The following is a 21,897-nucleotide window of genomic DNA, read 5'->3' as shown; positions in this document are numbered from 1 at the left end:
GTCCAGACTGGTCTCGAACTCACAGAGATCCGCCTGCCTCTGCCTCCCGAGTGCTGGGATTAAAGGTGTGCGCCACCAACGCCCGGCTAAACAGCTGCATCACCAAAGCCCACCCCACGGTGGCTAACAGTTCATGAAATCTGTAAACCTGGAGCTCACTGTACAGCCTGCAGGTAGCTCAACAGGTTGAAGACTTTTTTCAAGTAGCATGATCCCTGCTTCTTCCAGGCAGCTCAGCTTGTTTGAGTGTCTCTCAGCAGAGTGCCTCTGATAACTGTGTATATACGCTGGGGGTGGGATCTGTGGACCTTGTTAGTTTCAGGGACTTCCTGAAGCCTTTTAGTTGCTTACTTCCTGAGCTTAATGAACTTTCAGTAGAATGGAATGTGTTTTGCCATCCATTAGAACATTTCTGTCTTATTGAGCACGTCCCTCCAAGATGGACAGTTTTACAATGAAGAAAGTGCCACGCAGCACCAGTCAAACAACAGTTGAGCCAAGGACTTTAAAAGACATTTACCAGGAAAGACATATAGCCATGAAATAAGCGTATGAAAAGGCACCATCTCTACTGTGATATCAAATGATGAAAATCAAAATAAGCCAATCTATAAAACAATACATCAGCTGTGATTACAGTTGTATCTCATTCTAAAATATTAAAACTGAGGAAACAGTTCAAAAGTCACTGCTGATTAGTGGGGAGTGGAATGAAAAAGCACAGCACAGGGGACTTAGGGCAGTGTGCCCATTTATGACACCTGAACAGTGAATTTCTGGACATCAGAGTAACCAGTAACACTGACTGTGGACCTTGGATGGTAGCATGATGTGAAGTCATAGGTTTGGCAACTGTTAACTAATGCAGTATTCACACAGAAGTTGAGGATGGAGCATTTACACCTGGCGGCAAGAGGAAGGAGGAAAATCTCTACATTGTCCACTCATTTTTTGCAAAAATGCTTCAAAAACTAGTTCTATGGTTTTGTTTGTATTAAGTGGATGTGTATGTGTTTTAATGTCTACTGGAGTTATTCACTCTGTAACAGTCGATATACTGACAACTAGGATACCGTATGTTTAGCAGAGTTGAAGAACTTTGGCTCAAGAATGTATGGAGCCCTCATTAGAACTCGAGTTCCCACTTCCATAGGTCTGAGATGGGGCCTGAATCTGCAGTCTCAGTAAGCTCTTGAGAGGCACAGTCCTGCTAGCTAGAGTCATTCTCTCTGTAACCTCTGTGTAGAGCCACACCCAGATGCTCAGACTTAACTCCCCAGCTTTTGTGTGTGTTTACCCTGGTTGATAAATGGCTGATGATATTTAAAATCTAATTTACTGTTCTTTCTTTCCTGATCAGCTTTAGGAGTCCATTCCAATTTTCAAGTTTGTTATCAATTAGGGTTGATGAGTTCATGGCATGGGGTGTGGGTCGGGTAACAGGTTAGATACCCAGTTAGATTTATATTTCAGATTAACATACTTCCTAAAGTTTCATTTTATTGGTATGGGTGTTTTGTTTTCCTGGATGCTTGTACACCATCAGCAGTACCCATGGGGTCAGAAGAGGGCATTGGTTCCCTGGAACTGGAGTTGCAGAGAGTTGTGAACCACTGTATGGGTTCTGGGAATTAAACCCAGGTCCTGTGGAAGAGCAACAGTATCTTAACCACTGAGCCATCTCTCCTGCCACTAACATGAATACATTTTTAGATTTAATAAGTTATGAATTCCTAATAAAATGTATTTTTATATGTAGCTATAGCTAAATGTGTTACCTTGTTTTTCTTTTAACCTGGCAGATGTCCAGTCCACAGAAGTTTGTGAGATTTTGACCTTCTTTTGGCATGTATATTCTCCCTTCTGATCGAACTCTGTACATGTCTGTCTCTCAGAAAGTTCTAGCCTAGTATGATCTTCCCCTTGCAGCCATGGGGTGCCAGAGCTGGGAGTCAGCCTGACTCATCCTGTAAGTTGTTTAACTACAGCGTAGCTGATGAACTTCTACTTACGGCCTCACCATGCTCTATATGAAGTCGTGGCATTTCTGCAGAAATACAGCTGGGTAGAGGGCTTGGGAGGTTCAAGCTAAATGACCACCCCCAAGCCGGATATTTTCTTCCTGTCTGAACAGGCTGGTCCTGTCTTCCTTAGACTTTAGTGCCTTACACTTAATATATGAGAGTTACTGGATTTCAAATCACATTTTGGGTCATGAAGCAGCTGGCAGGAAGAGAGGGACCGTGTGTGAGGAAAATCTCATTTTCTCAGGAAGCCTGGGCTGACACGAGACAGTCTTGGAGTACCACCATTTTACTTTGCCTCAAGCCTAACATGAAATCCTGTATTTTCCTTCTCTTTCTTAAGTTCCTCAATGGAAGTGCTAGCAGCCACTTACTCTGACGTTATATTAGCCTTGTTCCCACTGTGGTGGACTTAGCCCATGGCTTGATAAGCTTCATTCTAGAAGATGCCAAGGAGGCTTAACACAGTCTATGTCGATCCCAGCTTCCTGTGGGCAGAGATGGTCATCGATACACTACCTGGGGTTCTAACCCTGATCCGAAACTGGCTGTGTGACAGTTTGAGTCTACTTCTTGGAGTCTCTTCAGGTACCAAATACTGTGTCTTCAAAACAAAACAGAGAAAGAAAACAAACTGTTTTACATTTTCTGTCTAGGGAAGAATTTATATAGGAGGTTGGGCACTTCTATAACTAATGGAAGCCTCCAGAAACTGGCCCTGGGATCTGACTCCTGATGGAACTCCTAGTATTTAAGAGCCGGTGTTTACAGGATCTGCCTCTCCGAGGCTGCCTGTTCAGGTTACTCTACAAACAAGAAGCTGCTACACAAGAAGCTGCTTCTCGAAGGCACCAGGAAGCTGGAAAATGGACACTTGGAGCTGTAATCCAGGATTAAGGATCACATGACTGTAACTTTAATCATTGCTCCTCTAAATCCAGGAAGCTGGGCAGTGGACAGCAGGATGCTGCAGGCTGGTAATCTCAGCTGTTTGGGCTTCTGCCTGTCAGAAGCAATAGACTGAGCAGCAGCAGAAAGGCACCGGAAGACAGCACTTGCCTCAGGGTTATCTCCTAGCTCAGTCGATGTGCAGAGCTGAGTCTGGTGGCTGGGGCCAGTCACTCACGTGACATTGTTCTGTGGGGCATGGGGAACTGCTTGCCTTCTTTAGGGACAGATTCTTGCCCTAAACGTGAAGTTCTAAACCAACTGAATTTTCATTTCGGGTAAGAGATGTTATCGTTAAAGCAGAATATACAGATTTTCCTATTAGCTTTTTACAGGTCACTCTTAACTCCCATATGTAAGCTTTTTCCCATCTCTATTAGATGAGCCACAAATGGATTCCTTCGGCTCTGGCCATTCTTAATGAATGTCAGCGTTGCAATTCTTACTGTTTGTAGCTTTGTAAAATCCAGATACTGGATTCTTCCCTGACCCTGCACAGTCACTGAAACGAGCTCTTTAACTCCCTGCTCCCAATCTTTCCTCGTTAAGCCATCTTCTTTTCAGTCTGCAAGCCCAGTTATCTTTGTTGCTCATCTTCCTGGGCTTTGTAGCCTGCCAGCCATGACATCTTGTTGGTTCCTTCTCACCCTTTCTCACTTAGCCTTATTCCTGCTTCAGCATCAAAAGCAATGGATTTGGTGTCTGCATTTGACTTAGCGATCTGACAAGTCCAGCCGTGTAATTCTTCCCACCGTTGTCCTGACAACTGCGTAGCTGCTGTTCTACTTTACAGTGTGTTGATTTAGTACATAGATGGTATCTAGAAGGCAATTTTTGTTTAAAGTAATAGCTTGTTTGAGCCATTTTAATTATTAATTTGATAACACTAGCTTACTGTCTAAATCAGGAGGGGGAACTGTTTTGTATTAAGGACTTTGGGAGAGTAGTCTGAGCATCCCCTTTGTTCTGCTGTGTAGCCTTCATCAGCATGGTCAGAACTGCTCTTGTTAAAGTAACCGGAGGCACGTATGTGTTTTACTTGCAAGAGAGAGCCTTGTGAAAATGTGTGCTGGTTGGAATCAAATACTTCGTGACTGTACTTGGTGTATAAATTGGAGACAGTTTGGATGCTCTCTTAGTCCAGGTTCCCAATGCTGTGATAACACCATAACCAAAAGCAAGTTGGGGAGGAAAAGGTTTATTTCACTTACAGTTCCATATCACAACTCATCCTCAAAGGCAGTCAGGGCAAGAACTCAAATAGGACAGGAAGCTGGAGACAGGAGCTAACTGATGCAAAGGACATGGAGGAGTGCTGCTTATTGGCTGGATGCTGGTGGCTTGATCAACCTGCTTACTGACAGACACCAGGACCACTTATCCAGAGGTGGAGCCCTCCCACATCAATCACTAACTAAGAAAATGCCCTACAAGCTTGTCCATAGTCCAGTCTTACACAGCCTGATTTTATGGAGGTAATTTCTTAATGAAGGTTCCCTCCTCTCAGATGGCTCCAGATGACTGGCTGTAGCTTGTGTCACTGTGACATAAAATCTAGCTGAGGCTGCAAAACTTGAAATTGATTGTCACAGGGAAACTCCAACATCCAAGTGAGATGTCTTGCTTACTAAGAACCTAGCTATAGTCACATGGAAATCTATCCTAAAGTCAGTGCTGAAACATTGGATCACAGTTTTGCAGGTGTCGAATTTGATCATTTCAGGTCCTGAAAAACATGTTATCTTTAGTGGGGAAGAAAAGAGGTCCACTTCCATAGAAATGGGACTTTATCTGGACCCTTCCTTTGACTCCAGGGGATGAAGGCGCCTCGTAGAGTGGCTACAGCAGTAAAACATGGTGTATTACCTTTCTGTGTCATCGCTATTATACTATTAGAGAAACAGCTGCAAGATTATAGCCTGGAGACAGAGTGATTGAAGGCATTTTGTTATTGAATCCCAGATTACCATGAAAAAGACAGAAAAATGCTAGAGACAAAGAAAATTGCATAACTATTGATGTATTCATTCAAAGGGAAAATTGATATTACTCAATTTGATTCCTTTTCTCATGTAGCTTCTGAAGATCTCATAGGAAGAAGCAAGTTAGATGACAGTAAAGAGAAGTAATCTGAGAGGTATGAACACAATGGTCTGAAGAGTAAGGGGAAGACAGAAAGAAGTGTCATTTTCAGACTAAATCCCAGTTACCCATTTTTTATAGCACAAAAGGTTTTCTTCCATTGTAAAAGTAGCATTAGAAAACAGGCTGGGGTAAATAAAAAATGATCTTCCAATTTGATCTCTGAAATTTTTAATTTATTCTTTGACAATTTAATAATACATATAATGTATTTTTATCTTATTCCTCCCCATGGATACCTCCTTCTTTCCAACAAGTCACCCTGCTTTCAAGTCTCTTTTTTATGACCCACTGAGTTTGACAAGGCTTTCTTACATGACTGAGAGCATGGATGGGGGATGTTTACAGGAGTGTGGTCAGCTTGTTGGCTGGCCTTTCCAAAATAATAACATGATGGTAGATAGATAGATAGATAGATAGATAGATAGATAGATAGATAGATAGTTAGATAGATAGATGGTAGATAGATAGATAGATAATTAGATAGATAGATAGGGGACTTATCTTGGCATGAAAAAAACAATGTTTGTTTCCTTGAGCCTTTTGCTTGACTTAAATGCCCTACATTTAAGGTCTGTGTTAAAAGTAAAATTACCAAAAGCTATCAACAGAAGGTAATGAGTAGTTACCCCGGGGTAATTAGTTCTTCACCTAATTATATATTTTCAGACTCTTCTTAAGAAAACTAAAAATACTTTCCAGGTACTAAAATTGCAAGCCGAATGGCATGAAGAATTCTCACTCATGTGAGAGAATAGGGAAGTAGTGTGACTTTAACCATATGCAAATGTAAATGATACATTTACAAAGCAGATGCCAGGCTATCTGTGGCTCCATCTCTACTGTAGTCAGTCCTCTCCTGTGTTGCCCTTGCCATTAGCAGTGGCAGCTGGTCATTACTGGCAGGATGAAATGGTGAATGACTGGCAGAAACTCAGAAAGTTCTGGTTTTCTTTTAAACATACATATGAAAAACACATTGGGAGAGGGGTGGCAGGAAGAACTGTTGTTGGAATGCAAAATGAAATTTAAAGTACTAAACTTAGAAAAAGAAATCATACTAATGGAGAGACCTCTGTAAAAAGAAAAGAAAAGAAAAACACATACTGTAATTAAAACAAAGTACTAAGTTCTAGCCTGGGGGGAGGGGCAGGAAATAACAAAAGAGTACAACCAGGTGATCAGTGTCCCTCAGTGAAGTTGAGAAAAAGACTAGGCTCACACAGTAGAAAGTCATGAAAGGTTTGGTGAGCCAAATGACTTTGTAAGAGTCCTGCATTTGATAATTAAAAAACATGCTATAATACTTGACAGAAGTAATCTACAACCCGTCTTTTCATCAACTTACATGAATAGAAATTATAAATTCCTTAGTTCTTGAAAATGTGATAGATGATTGGTTTATAATGTATTGATTATTGCCTTATATGACCAAATAAGAAAATAACCCTGGGGCTGGGTGTCACACAGCCCTTGCTTGGCAAGGCTTCAGTCTCCAGCATCTGAGAGAGAGCAGGTAAGGAGGACAGGAGAGAGGAGAAACAAAAGAATAAGGATGCTATGGGATGCAGCCACGGCTTTGCGTTGAGGTGGTCCTTAGGAACAGTTTTAAAACAAACCCCGACTCGTGGGGATCATGAGTTTACCTGTTGTGATGGTTCCTGTATGCGTCCCACTCAGGTCCTTGGTTGCTGAAGTTGCTTCCTGGGAGACAGAGGATGACCAAGGATCCTTTTTCAGCTACTCTGTTTCCCTCTGTTGGTGCTGCTTTTAAGGATTTCCTGCCTATGCTTTGACTCAGGCCTTAAGCTTCTAATAGCAACAGAAGGGAAGCTTAGAGTAAAACAGAGTACTCTCTTCAAACTGCTTATCACTTATCTCTTCTAGAAAAGTTTTTTGAGATGAAGAAAGGACAATGTAAAGACGCACTAGAAATTTACAAACGATTTCTCACTAGAATGACGCGAGTGTCCGAATTTCTCAAGGTTGCAGAGGTAAGTGGTCCAGGCTTTGTTGCTAAGGTAATTGGAACTAGTGTGCAGCATAATGTCTGGTCAGGTAAAACATTTAGCACAAGTCCAGGATACATGAGGATGAGAGGTAAGCTTATAGTCACCTCCCCCACCTGTCACTCAGAGCAGTATCCCACACTCCTGCCTCCCAATCAGATGTACTCAAGGAAAAGGTTCATGGGCTATGACATCATTGCTGTTCTCCAAGTTGGCCCAGTCCTCCATTCCACCTAATGACAGTTTTGTTGTTATTTTATTATAAGAAAGTGCTATAGTTTGAACCCTACATTTGCCTTTAGAAAAATCTATCCATTATTTATAAAGTATAAATCATGAATCCGGATCTCCCTTACCCTGTCAATGACTTAATCATAATGAGAATCCTAAAGTATAAATTATTTTATGAAGATTACACATTGTTTCTTAAGGATATTCATTACACTTAATCATAACAACAGCAAAACACAGTTGGCGTTCCTGAGATTATCTTTAAATTGGAGGGGTTGTTTTGTTTTGTTTTGTGTTTGTGTTTTTCTCTTATGAAATCCAGTACTTGACTCATGCTGACACTGGAAGCCATGACATTAATATGGCCCTCTGGTGGGATGGCCAGTGGATTTTTATCTCACACGTTGACCGACTGACTGCTAGAGTCTGGGGTGCCGTATGAGAGGCTCCCGGCTCAACAGTGAAACCTATAATGCTGTGGACATGGGACATTCATCACATGCCTGTACTTCTTCATTATTATTCTATTGTTATTATAAAATTGCCTGAGCTTTCCTGATACACAGGTTTTGTTTATATTTTGTATGATTTTCCCATTGGTTTAACCACAGTTAGTATAATCTAGTAAAAATTGCTCAATTCTTTCTGTGAAAGGATCAGTTACGTCCAGGCACTCTGAGCAAAAGATTGCTTCATTGCTCCATTATCTCCTGGGAAAGGTGGGACCCAGATTCCCACTTGTTCTAGGAGGCCGACACTGGACAGTGTGCAGGGTGTGCACATACTTCTCAGGATGACACTGGACAGTGTGCAGTGTGTGTGTGTGTGTATGTATCTACTTTTCAGGATGACACTGTACAGTGTGCAGTGTGTGTGTATACATCCTTCTCAGATGACACTGGATAGTGTGCAGTGTATACATCCTTCTCAGATGACACTGGACAGTGTGCAGTGTACACATCTCAGAATGACACTGGACAGTGTGTAGTGTGTGTACATCCTTCTCAGAATGACACTGGACAGTGTACAGGGTGTGCACATCCTTCTCAGAATGACACTGGACAGTGTGCAGTGTAACACTTAGAAGGGAGACCAAGTGAAGGTATCATTAGGTGATGAGGAAGGACAGAATGCAGGCAGAGGGACACATGAGTCATTAAAGAGGATATCAAGGCAATCATTATTGTATATGTGTGTATGTATGGTGGATAAGTGAATAAAAATGTTATTGGTGGTGAAAGTGTAAAACCCTAAGCTTAGCTCCATTGCTTTGCAATGACCATTCTAACTATGGACAAGTTCCCTGAGATGTTTAGTTTGGGACAAGGCAAGGGTTAGGGTGTCTTTCTATAACCAGTTGTATGATGTTTTGATTTGTGAGTTAATTTGGATAAAAAGTTTTTATTCTAAAAGAAAAGAAAAATTAATCTAGTGTATCTCATATGCTGTTACTGGTGGGAGAAAATGAAATACTTGTATTGTAAATTTTCCTTGGTTATATATAAACTCTAGAACAGTGGTCAACCTTCCTAATGCTATGATCCTTTAGATACAGTTCTTCATGTTGTGGTGACCCCCAACTGTAAGATTATTTCATAGCTACTTCATAACTGCAATTTTATTATTACTAGTAATGTAAATATCTGGTATGCAACCCCCAAAGGGGTCACGACCCACAGGTTGAGAACCATTGCTCTAGAAGACTGTGTAAGAAACTGGCAAAGTGATTCTGTCTGTGAAAGAGGATAGAAGAACAAAAGATTGAGATAAAATGATCTGAAATAACCATTCCCCAAGGTCTCAGTGGACAGAATTATTTAAATTTTGTTTGAATAGTTTCATAATTTCTTAGCTTCTATTGAGCATAAGGGATACATTTAAATTTTATTCTTCTGAATATTTTCATTTAGTATTGGATTCTATTAAAATTCTGTATACTTATTATAACTAACTATATTAATGAAATTATTACCGTACTATATTGAGTGGGAAACTACATAAAGAGCATATGCTTACAGTAGGGTTGCTGCACAGAGTAATGATTGCTTTTCACCAAGACTAGACTGTAGTTTTAAGAAATCCGAGGGTGATTCTACATTAAATGCCAAAAAGTCATAAAAAGTACCCACCTACCTCTCAGCCACGTCAATCTACATTTAATATCAATACTTATTTATAGTTACATACTTACATTTTTATATTTAAATCTCTCTTTCCTGGTCACAGGCAGGTTGCCAAGTTATTTTCCTCTTCCAATATTAGTAATTTTGTTTGTTTGTTTTTTAAATCCACAGCAAGTTGGTATAGATAAAGGTGACATTCCCGATCTCACACAGGTAAGTGTCTGGAGGGACTATCAGACAAGATATTGATAATTAATAGGCTACCACAAATGGTCATTCTTTGTAAATATTTCATAGATTTTGAGCTTAAGCAAACCAGCTTTGTCAGTAATTATTCAACCTTATTTTTACTAATTACTGATTATTTCTGGAGATAAAAGGAAGATATCCCTGCCCATAAGCTATGACTTTTTTTTAAAGGCAACTGAGTGGTCTAGTTGGTCTCATTGCTTCATTATTGAGCTTGAACCAATGAGAGCTGTGACTATGTCCGTGAGAGAGCTTGGGGTCTCAGAAGCTCCTTCTGGTCATCAGAGCACATGAGTGTTCCTTCTGCTCTCCTTGTTCTCTGCATGGACCTGGTCAGATGGACATCACAGAAGGGAAAAACCATCGCGTCAAGGTTTTGCACTCTCCTTGCTCCTCCTATGAAGAAGAGGACTTCCTTTTTAAATGTTTTAAGTGGTGCTAATAGAGGTCTGGTTTCTCTGGGCCCTGATTTGAAATGACAGTGAGGGCTGGGCCTCCTTACCAACCACTTCAGCTGTCACATGTACAGCTCCCAAGAAGGAGAACAGATGTCAAGTTATAAATAGTCTTCAATTTGATTGACAGGAAGCGGTGTGGTTTTAACACCCTGTGATGGTAAATTTCAGCCTCACACAGATCCTTTTACTAGAAGCAGTATTGTAGGTGTTACAGAGTTGTTCTCCTACACGCTTGTAGTCAAACTTTTTGGGGGACCACCAGCTCCCAAATAATGGCAGAGACTTACTATTAATTACAAAAACTTAACCTTTAGCTTAGGCCTGTTTCCAACTATCTCTTATAACTTAAATTAACCTGTTTCTGTTAACCCACATTCTTCCTTGTGGGTTTCTATTTCTCCTCCACTCTGTATGTCCAACTTCCTCCAAGTCTTGCTGGCATCTCCTTGCACTTGGATTCATCCCAAGTTCTGTTTTTGCCTGGAAGTCCCGCCTAACCTCTCCTGCCTAGCTATTGGCCAGTCAGCTCTTTATTAAACCAATCAAGTGCCTTAGGCAAGGTAAAAGAGTGACACATCTTTACACAGTTTGCTCAAATATCCTGCAACACACTCTGGTCATGAGTTACATGCATGTTGTATCTTTTTAAAGTTAGCCTTTATAGCAGAAAAGAATGAAGCTCTTCGATTAGTTTAATTATTTGTATGTATGTGAGCCTGCATGACTATATATGCACCACATGCATACAGGGGTCTACAGAGGCCAGAAGAGGGTGTTGGATGCCTTGAAATTGGACCTACAGTCAATTGTGAGTCACCATGTAAGTACTGGAAACTGAACCAGGGTCTTCTACAAGATTAGCAAGGGCTCTTAAACAGTGATCCCATTCCCCACTTTTAAATAATATCACGTTGCATCTTACTAATTTGTCATCTTCATGAATTCTTGAAATATTTTCATATTTAAGATAATATGTAAATACTAGTTTTTACTAAAAATTAGGAAAGTTGAAGGTGAAAGCTTTCTTTTTGTATTACTAAAATATAAAATATCAAGAAGTATTACAAATAAAACTCACTGAATAATTCAGAACACGATGGTAATGTGTTCTTTAGTTTAGGGGGAGACAGCCCCCACTCATAGGTGAAATATTAGTTAAAAGTATTTCTATTCCTCTTAGTGTTATCTACTGAACTATATATCTGAATAAGGTGCTGATACTTTTGAGCATGGATAAATATTAAATATGCACGGAATATTATTCCAAAAATCTCTTTGTTGAGGTAGATTTATCTTTGTATCATCATAAGAAAATATATGCTTCTGTTTTTTTTCATCTATAGTAAAAACCTACATTGCATTTTCCCCCAAACTATTCCAGATAAATAATACATGTTTTAAAAGATGGGCATTACATATTCAACTCAATGAGTAGTTTTTAGAAATGGCAAATTTTCTTTTACACTATGACAACCTTCACTGTGGGATAAATGCAAACTAACTATCTAGTTCAGGGGAGCCTGGCAGGTAAGAACAGGCCCTCACATGTCTCCCTGTGGGCAGTCTAGACACTATGAGAGAGCCAAGAGACTATATAAATACCTTGTTGGTTTTCAATTTGAGAATGAGAGCAGATCATTGAACGAATGGGCACACACTTGGGTTTCATTTTTAATGATACCATAATATTCATTGCAGCTATGTAATCACTCAAGACGTCAGTAAACATATTTAAAGATATATGGTATATGTATGTGTCAGGACTTGGGAAACCAACTTGACTCCTGTCCTGAGCCCAAGCTAGTCTATGATAGAGTCATAAAAATCCATAATATCTGTCCTGTTTTCCTTGTGTGCTAAGAGCAGCATAAACATCAGTATTAGTATTTATTTTTAAATTACCACCCTATAAAAACTCTTCTAGCTGAATTCTGTGCACATTTAAATTCAAATATGGGAGTGTGGCGTGCTCCTGGAGTTGCTTAATTAGTAGCTGATTATGTTTCTTGGTGACCGTGAGTCACATGCACATCTCCATAAATGCTCTTTTAGAGCCCCTTTTTCCAGGCTGAAGATCTCTCACTGAGCTAGGGATTTACAGCCCACTCCCCCACCCCCCAGTCTCCCAACAGTAGTCAGTTTTAAACTGGAGCATGAGACTTTCTAAAGTAGAAATCTGCAGAGAGTGTTAAATCGGGATTAATCTAGAGATAAATCTGCAATACAAGGTTGTATGGATCCACTAACTCCTCTGAAGTGAAGGTCTGCTCTCTGCCAGGCTTTTTTCTCCATGGCATCGATAGCTACTCTATGTAGCCACAAATAAACAAACATGTCTGAATAGGGGCTGAAGATGTGGCCTGGGTTAGGAGTGCTTGCTGCTCACGTGGAAGACCAAGGTTGTTTCCTAGCACCCAAGTGAAGTGGGTCACCAGGACCTGCAGCTGGAGTCCCAGGGACCCAGCGCCCCCTTCTGGCCTCTGTGGGTGCTGCACACACAGACAACCCCACTCAAACACACACTATTATTTTCTTCTTCTTTTTAATTGAAAATAATTTTATACATATTCTGATCACAGTTTCCCCTCCACTTTCTCCTAGATCTGCTCTTCCTCCCCACCCATCCAAATCCATATCTTCTTTCTCTCTGTCTTTAAAAAGCAGGCAAACAAACAAAACTGGAATAAAGGAAGAAAAAAACACAAGGAACACACTCAAAGCATAAAAACACAAAATTGGAAACCAAAATATATAAGCAAAAGACCAGTAAGACAAAAAATGCCCAAACAATGCAATATAAGACAAAAAGTTCACAAAAGTACTACTGAATTCATTTCATATACTTAATATACCCAGTGAGACTCTATTGGAGAAAAAGCAATTTTTCCTTTGCATAAGAAATAAATAAATAAATAAGGATAAAGTTAAAGAAATGATGGTGACCCGAAGGACTTCCAGTTGAGCTTAGAATAAAAGGGAATTAAAATTTCTTGAAAAATAAAAGAACAAAGGCATTTCACATATGCCTTCCATTTTAGTGTGTGAGCAGTAAGCACCATTGTGTATATAGCATCAGAACATTTAAATGATTTGTGATGATCAGTGTCATTGCCAGAAAACATTTAAAGCTAAGGTAGTTCACTGAGGAAGAAGAGATTATGATCTCCCAACTGAAATGTTTCTCCTTGTTGGCACTTGGAGCAGTTTCTGAGGTCTAATCCAAAATCTGAGTTACCCTTGTGTATTTTTAAACTTAGTTTTCATGTTTTATCACCTAAAGCATGTAAATGGCAGGTGGATGCTTTTTTTTTTAATATCCGCTGGGCATCACAACAAGCTATGAATTTATTTCAGCAGAGTAAGTCTCATAACAGCATTTCCTGTTTGGGGTGTGTGAGTGTTCCACATTTTAAACTCCATATAGGAAAATAGTCTTAGGTTTTGATGGCCAACCTGAAAACTGCTGGTAAAGAGAAGTCTCATGTTAAGCGTTATGTCATTGATGTTACCTGTCAGCTGTCACGGGCCAGTTCCTATTCTTTGGACCATCTGGTTGACTTGACATTTTTTTCTGAAATGAGAAAATGAAGATGCTACTGACTACATCGGTGCTCCCTTACATTTATTTCACTACAGCGGAACCATTCTGAAAGTTTGCCTGCTTTGAGGGTCAGGAAGCCCTCCCCCTTTTACACATTGCCTCCTGTGTCCCCGGAGTCACTGTACCACCAACAGTGAAGAAGTCATACATCACGTGTTCCTGGACATTCCTATCAAAGGACCTCTCTCTTGTCAAAGAGGAACTGGTTTCTCTTGGATCTTCACATGTCCTTATGAGAAATATAAACACTAAAATGCACTTTAAAATCCTCTAGGATAAAAGGCTGAAACTTAATTATATGCAGTGTAGCTCAGTAAACTCCCCTGGAGCAAGTCAGTTTTGACATCATCTTGACAGGTTTCCCTTTAAGCCGTTGTGATCTCTACATCAGCGTCCATTTTTTTTCAGTTACTAAAAAATTTTCCACCAGGCCCAGTGGCACACATCTGTAGTCCCAGCACTTTAGAGACAATGGCAGATGAATCTCTCTGAGTTCGAGGCCAGCAAGGGCTCCATAGTAAGATCCTATCTCCAAAAAGAAGGGACAAAGAGCAGAATCTCCCAGGAAGAATGAAGTTAGAAGCTGTCTTCCTGATGTTTTGTTTTAATCTCAGTGCTAGCAAGATAGAGACTGTGGGTCCTATGGAGTTTTTGCTATCTATATTTTGTTCTGCATTTTAAATTACAATGTTTGCTTTACTTAAACTTCTTAATTTACACTTAGCAAAAGAATCATACCATATTTACATTGCATTTCACTTGCAGAGGGCACAGGTCTTATAAATAAAGAGACATTTCTAACATTTCAGCCAGGCATGCATAAATGAATTTTTACTGTATTTCCAAATTTCTGTAAATTTATGTTTGTCACAAATGTTTTGGATTTATGTTTGTCACAAATGTTTTGGATTTGGGTGCAAGTAAGTGCCTATTCCTTTTCCCTGTGGTTCTGTGTGAAGTAGTAATGAACTTGACCTTAGTCTATCTAAGCAGTAACTTAGTAAATGCCCATCCAGTATAGTAAACACTCTTCACTGAACCATGTTGTAATGTCATTGGGCATGCAGTGAAGGTAAGTCTATTTAAGATGGGCCTATCTGAGATGCCACAGAATTTAAATACCAAAGGCCCTGGGATGGAATCATCCTGCATAGACATGAGGATGCTTACATAGGCCTCCATCATACAGGGCTATAGTGGTGTTAAAGTGTGCTTGCCATGGAAGAGAACAACACAGACTTTTTTTTTATTTCTTATTGTAGGCTCCCAGCAGTCTTATGGAGACCCTTGAACAGCATCTAAATACCTTAGAAGGAAAGAAACCTGGAAACAAGTACGCATTGCTTGTATACCGTAAATAAGATGAAAACTACCAAGTGGTTCTTGATGAGAATGAGATCTCTCAGGGGGTGACCTACTCCAGTTCAGTTTCAGGGTGTGTTTAACCGCTGATCTCCAGGGTTCCCTCAGACACCCTAACCTTCCTCTTCTAGCATGTGATGCCTGACCTTCTATACAGGCTGCCTGTCTGTAGCTAACACAGCGGAGGAATCAGTGGCTCACAGCAGGTTGACTGGATCTACGCTTAGAAGTCACTCTTTAAAACTTAAAGTTGTTGTGGTTGGCTGTGACTAAACCAAGTAGAATTTCACAAACACCCTTGAATACTGAGACTTCACAACTACAGTGTGAGTAAGGAGAAGTCTTTGAGTGTGGTTTCCAGGGACACACTTCTCTTGGGCGTTAGGCACACAAGCTGCTGCCATTTTACTCCAGAGTCGTTCAATAGAGGCGTAGCAGGCAGGCAGTGCATGCAGTTTTGCTGGTTTTGATGAGTTCGTGCTTTGGTACTTAGCTTTTGGCCATTTTCTTCATTGTGTACAAAATAATGCCCGGGTTACATTTTCCTGCACTCTGGAGCACACATCAGACTTGCCTGTTCACAAGGCCTGCTAACTTCCAGCCTTCATTCCATGTTCCCACTGTATTGTTTCAGCCTTGGACCCCCCTGTCTCCCACTGATGTAAATCCTGTGCCTCCTGAGAGGACCCTCTGCAACCCCTCCTACTTATGAAGCCTGCTTTCCTTAGTCATGAGCCTTCCTGTATGGTGGCTGTTTGTCCACACATGTAACTCCAATAGAATTTCTGATTCTAAATGCCAGGAACTGTTTTATACTTTATTATCTCAACACTGAATGCAGACCCTGCTGCACATTCAGCTCGCAGTCTGTTAGGGGTCCTAAGTTCAGGTGGAGTTCACTTAACTCATCAGATAGCTCAAGCACTAGTTGTTGCAGGGCTACAGGCGGAACAGCTGTGTGTTCCCCCCCCAAGTTAGTTTAGTGTAATTTTATATATAGTGTATGGTATAGTTTTGAATTTTCAGTAGGGAAGTTTTTCGGGTATATTTGGCCACACAGCCTAAATGATAGATGGTGGGACCTCTCTGGGTTGTTGCAAGACCAGGTGCGGTCCAGTGTGGCTGGGCTCAACCAGATCTTGATGTGAGATCGCCACCTAACAATACACTGGGCAACTCCGTTGGGATAGTTAGGAAGCCCAATGAGTTGACTGGGACTTCCGCAAATGGACGCAGAAAGTTGAGAAATGCCCCCGCTCCAGTGGCTGGAAGACTGTGTGTATGTTCATTCCCTCGGTCTGTCTGCCCAGGTTGAGTGCTGTTAGTGTACTGCAAACCGCTTCTCCAAGCCCTTGCTCTCTCAAGCCGGGCACCACCAACCTCCCATGTCCTTCTTGAAGCTTCCACTGCAGCCTTTACCCGAGCCTGTTTTTCCCAACCACAGCCTTGTTAGCCAGCCTTTGACTCTGAACTTGCTTCCCTATAGCCTACTTGAGTGGGAAATTACCAGTAGGCGTTTAGAAATAGCAACTAAAACTCCATACATAGTCCATAGCTGAACTCATTCAGCTTAGAATAACTTTTCTAGGTCCTTTAAGATCACTTTATGCTTGCCGGATTCCTTTCATTCATTGGCTGAAAACACATTTTAATCTGTCTTTTCTTATTCTGATTTTAAGAAAAAAAACAAGCTGTAATAGTTAACTCATTTCTTCTTTGTATATTTGTGCTTACATGGGAACTTAAGTGAAGGGTGAGTACTATGCTAAGTGACTTTTTGCATTTGGTAATTATAAAAATGCAAACAAAAACCACTTGCTATCCCATATTTGGTATGTGGAAATTTGAAGATTGACTAGTATCCATCTCATGCATCTATGTTTCTATTATGTATTTTTTTTCTCCCAAGGTGACTGACAAGAATGGTTTTGCTTCCTCTGGGTCTTGTTGGATAATAATTACCAGTATCTCTTAGGTATATAAGTAACCTCTTAACTTTCAGAAAAGGTGTTTCATTTGATAAATAAAAAAAATTTCTTCTTATATACTCCAGAAGGCCAAGGCAATTTTACAAGGAGCATAGATTGTTTGAAAATATTTTCTTTGACTTCCCATAGCAAAACTATGCTAACCCTGTGTGAATGTATATGTATTTGCAATGTCTTCTGAGAAAACCTAAGCCAGGTGTAGTGACAGACCTTTAGTCCTACTGCTCAGGAGACAGGCAAGCAGGTCTCTGAGTTCAAGGTTAGTCTGGTCTACAGAGCAAGTTCCAGGACGATGCAGAAGCCCTGTCTTGAAAAATGAAACAATAAGGCTGCTATAATAGACACAAATGGCATTTACTTTTAGTGCTTCATGCCCACTGATAGGCACTAAATAATGTGGAATACTGTATGGCATTCCTTTGTGTATTCTTTCTTTTATGATTCCATGGCACAAAAAAAGTGAAGTTAATTTTATTTCCACCGTGATATACTACGTGTTGAGCTGAGCAAATAGAAACCCAAGATGACTTTTGTAAGTAAGATTGTTTGTAAGATATTGATAGGCTTTTACATCGCTGTATTTTTCTGAATAGCATTCATGTTCAACACTACATAGGAATTATTGTTGTGGATCAAGTAATTTACAAAAATTCCTCTTTTGAGAGCTCACTATTTCCATCTTTGAAAGAAACATTGGCATTTTCTATGTTCACGGGAAAAATCTATAGGCCTGTCTGTAGCAGTTAAAGAGTTACTTCCTTAGATTACAGTATAAATCATTCATTCTCCTTTAAAGTTATCAGTGCTGTCTTAGTTTTCCCAATGATCCACTATGTAATAAGTTTTTATAAGGCTCAGTTAAGTTTCCATTGCTGTGGTAGTCACCATGGCCAAGGCAACTGAAGGAGGAAAGGGTTTATCTCACCTTACAGCTTACAGTCAATCAATGAGGGAAGCCAAGGCAAGAAGTCAGTCAGGACAGGAACCTGGAGGCGGGAACTGAAGCAGAGTACATGAACGCTGCTTACTTGCCCAGTCTGCTTTCTTATACCACCCAGGACCACCCGCCCGGGGACGGCACCATCCGCAGTAGACTGGGCCCTCCCGCATCCATCACCAGTCTAGGAAATGCCCTGTAGACTTGCTGCAGGCTATTCTGATGGAGACATTTTCACAGTGGAGCTCCCTCTTCCCAGTTAATTCTATCTTGTGTCAAGTTGACAACAATCCAACCAGGACACTATACATGAAATTATAAAAATTAGTATTGCTCTGCAATAAACACTGTTATCTATACTCGAAAAATCGCAGCATTTTCCCTCTTTTAAGTGGCAGTGGCAAACAAGTGGGACAGACTATCGAGCAAGAAGTATCGAAAGGCAGCTATGCACTGTGGGAGAATAACAAACGTGCCTGCCTACCTGTGTTTTCTTTAGGGCAGAGCTGAATGTGGACCAGGGACAAGCTCTGGGTAGAAGACAGGCTTGGAGCGGATTTCAAACAGTGATTAATGGCAAAGGCTGGATAGAGCCAATGGGAACAGAGGTCACTCATGTTGACAGCTTAGCTCCAAATAAGATAATTTGGTTACATATTATTTATTTATTTGTGTGTATATGGGGCAGGAGCCAGAGGACCTCTTGTGGGAGCTTGGACCTATCCACATAGGTCCAAGAGATCAGACTTGGCCATCAGGGTTGGTGGAAAGTGCCCTTAATCCACTAAACTCTCTTGTCAGGCCAAAGACAATTTCTTAAGACTTTTGGTTCATAAATAAGTATATAAATGAATTCTTAATTTTTTAATTAGTACTCTACAAAAAATGCTAGCCACTGTATGAAGTGTTCAGGTAATAAAACAGTGGGATGTGTTCTTTCACTCAAAAAACTCAGCCCCTAGGGATGAACGTGATGAGATACAGTTGAAGTGGAATCAGCCGTGTCCTGACGACTCTGGAGGGACCATCCATTCTCAGTTGTCTGTCTAGTCCATGGATAGTCACAGGCGCTAGTAAGAGTGTCCCTGTGGGATTTTCAAAGGATGATCATACCAATTATGAGTTTCTTCACACAGCTTGAGGTTGAGTCATTTAACAGTAGAGGGCAGCGTTCTGCCAATTTTTTTTCACAGGTGCTTATTGTGAAGTAGAAGCTGGTCCCACTGTCTGCACTGGCTGGCAAATGTTTCAGGAGTTCTTACTTCTTATGCCCAATGCCTCATCATATCAGTACCATGAAGAGTTGTCTGAGAAAAAAAGCAATCTAGTCTCAGGAAGCGACCGTGTCAAAGAATGTTTGTGGTTTCCTTCTTTGTTTTTGCCAAGTAAACATTATATTATAATTTTCCTCTCTTATTTGATTTTTTCATATGATATTTTCCTTCATTTTCCATATGTATGAAAGAAAATGATGTAAGTGGGGCAAAGGCTAGCCAGAAATTCGTGATATTTCAACCCTATGCTGTACTAGATTCTTAGGTTCCTAAGTCCATTTTTCTGTAGATGCAAAACACTGAATCTCTTCTCTTCAGTAGAGCCTTTGAAATGGGACATTGTAGGTATACATAAGGTAGTAGTGGCTGGCATATAGGTCTGTAAATAAGTGGGATTTGCACAGTATTGAATAAAATCCCAATTACTAACTTCTGTATTTGCTCCTGAATGAAAGTTGTCATGACAGCTGACCCTGGCAGCTGCTGCTTATTGAAGTACTCTTTGCCTTCAGTTTTTTCTTATGACTCTTTTTTGCCACCCCAGGTTAGGGAGGTGTGAGCTGTTGGGGCAGATATTCAAAAGTGTGGCTGTCTGCAGCGTGTGCTGGAATCAGTGCTAGCCTTAAAGACTGCTTTGTTCCTTAATGTTCCCTCAGAGATAATCATCACAATTGCTCTTCTCTTTCAGACTCCCACTGGCTGTGACAAACATATGGAAACATTTTTCCTGAAGAGTTTTCATTACAGGCATGAAAATAACACATACAAGCTACAGGAGTGTGGCCATACATGTTGAGTTTAGTTCTCTCACTTGCTCACAGGGATCTTGTCTTTTTTTCTCTAGGGTTCCTTCTTGTATGCATAAGAGGTGAAATTAAATGAATTGTAACATATGATTTTCTTTTTGAGCTTTCTGACTTTTGAAATAACATTTAGGTATTCTTTTTTTTTAAAAAAAGTTTATATAATGTGCCTTTTCACAAACCTTGGGGAACTTTTAGAAATTGAAGTTTTTACAGTGGTTTCTGTGAACATAAACAATAATGACTCGAGAGATATTTAGTCAGTGGAAATCTTGGGGAAAGGACGTCGTTGAGTAAAGACAAGTGGTGTAGGCTCCCCTGGCTGTGCAGAGCTCCGTGAAAATAATCCTGACCCCGGATGATGCCACACCAAACTTGCTCGTCTGCAAACATGCTCAGGGGCACTCACTCTCCATTCTCTTGTGTTTCTTTTAGATCTGGTGCTCCCTCTCCATTAAGTAAGGTAAGTTGGTTTGTTTCTGGGGTGTTTTCTCTTTACATGGTGCTTCGTTCAGTGTAAAGTTCGATGCCCCAAGTGTATTCATTCTGTAATACCGCAGCTATGCCACACACTCTGGGGACTTTTCTCATCTTCCACGCTCTCAGGACTTCTCTCATCTAAAATGAGAGTCCAGACTCACAAAACAGTAACACTGCCCCATGCCTCCTGACCTCAGTCCCTGGAACGTAGCATTCTTTCTACATCTATAAAGAAAGATACCTCATCTGAGTGGATCCAGACAGTCTGGCCTTTCTTAATCCATTTATTTTACTTAATTTGTCTAGGACTCAACCTGATCTCATAGGCCAAGGATTTCTTTTTAAAGTTGAATAACATTATTTTTAAAAATAATACTCTTTTACACACACACACACACACACACACACACACACACACACACACACACCACACCAGTTTAGTTTTCCTTCAGTAGGTGTTTGAGTTATTCCAGATTTTAAGTATAACATATGACAAACAATACTGACATAAACTGTAGTGTGAAATGTCTGGTTGAGGGGCTGGATTGATGGCTTACTGGTTAATTGCTGCTCTCACAGAGCACCCTGGTCCAGTTTGCAACACCCACACTGAGTGGCTCCTGTGATTCCAGTTGCAAGGGGATCTGATGCCCTCTTTTTGCCTTTGTAAGCACTGCATGCGCATGGTACTTAGCAGACAATCAGGGACACACACATATAAACAAAAATAAATAAATAACTCTTAAGAAATACGTATAAAAATATGTCTGAGACTCTACCTTAAATTTATTCTGGGTATGCACCTAGGATTAAAAATGATGAATCACCTGATTTACATTTTTCTGAAAAGATTAAGTTATCTTTATATGAGATTCAGCTCTCTTAGAATCTCAGTTCTTAAATGGGTGAGTTTTCCTTGTACTTGTGTGACAGCTGAAACCTTATGTATCTGTATAATGTTTTCCTAATTAAAAATTGTTTACACGTGTTGTGGATCTATGACATAGATCAGGAGCAGAGTGTTATGTGTATTTTAATGATACAGGGAAAAAAATGTTAGTAGGTGTCTTTGCCCCGAGCATGCCTTAGAGTAGTCACCGTAGTTCCTTCAGCTCTCCCTCGTCTGAGCCGATCCAAGGACAGGGTAGGGTTTCCCTGACAAGAGCATGTACTCTCATGGGCCTGTAGTTCACATCTGCCATTGGGTTTTCCACGCAGAGTGTAATAGATGTGCTTTTTCTTTGACACATCTCCATTATGTAATTGCT

General features: G+C 40.4%; 1 protein-coding gene across 11 annotated transcripts in view; it reads left to right on the top strand.

The window, feature by feature from the left end:
* Positions 1 to 21,897, top strand: part of Snap91 (synaptosome associated protein 91) — a 111,101-nt gene that overhangs the window by 45,547 nt on the left and 43,657 nt on the right. For 8 of the 11 annotated variants that reach the window (XM_040739571.1, XM_040739568.1, XM_040739565.1 and 5 more), the window contains exons 8-12: positions 7,002 to 7,108; positions 9,649 to 9,690; positions 15,048 to 15,118; positions 16,895 to 16,900; positions 20,585 to 20,612. In XM_040739571.1, the coding sequence (XP_040595505.1) occupies positions 7,002 to 7,108; positions 9,649 to 9,690; positions 15,048 to 15,118; positions 16,895 to 16,900; positions 20,585 to 20,612 (254 nt within the window). The remainder of the gene's footprint in view (positions 1 to 7,001; positions 7,109 to 9,648; positions 9,691 to 15,047; positions 15,119 to 16,894; positions 16,901 to 20,584; positions 20,613 to 21,897) is intronic. The other 3 variants (XM_040739570.1, XM_040739566.1, XM_040739569.1) reach the window with 1 other exon arrangement.

This window comes from Mesocricetus auratus, unplaced genomic scaffold (genome assembly GCF_017639785.1).
Source record: "Mesocricetus auratus isolate SY011 unplaced genomic scaffold, BCM_Maur_2.0 Super-Scaffold_100691, whole genome shotgun sequence".
NCBI classification, from domain to species: Eukaryota; Metazoa; Chordata; class Mammalia; order Rodentia; family Cricetidae; genus Mesocricetus; species Mesocricetus auratus.
This window is presented reverse-complemented; position numbering and strand designations above follow the sequence as displayed.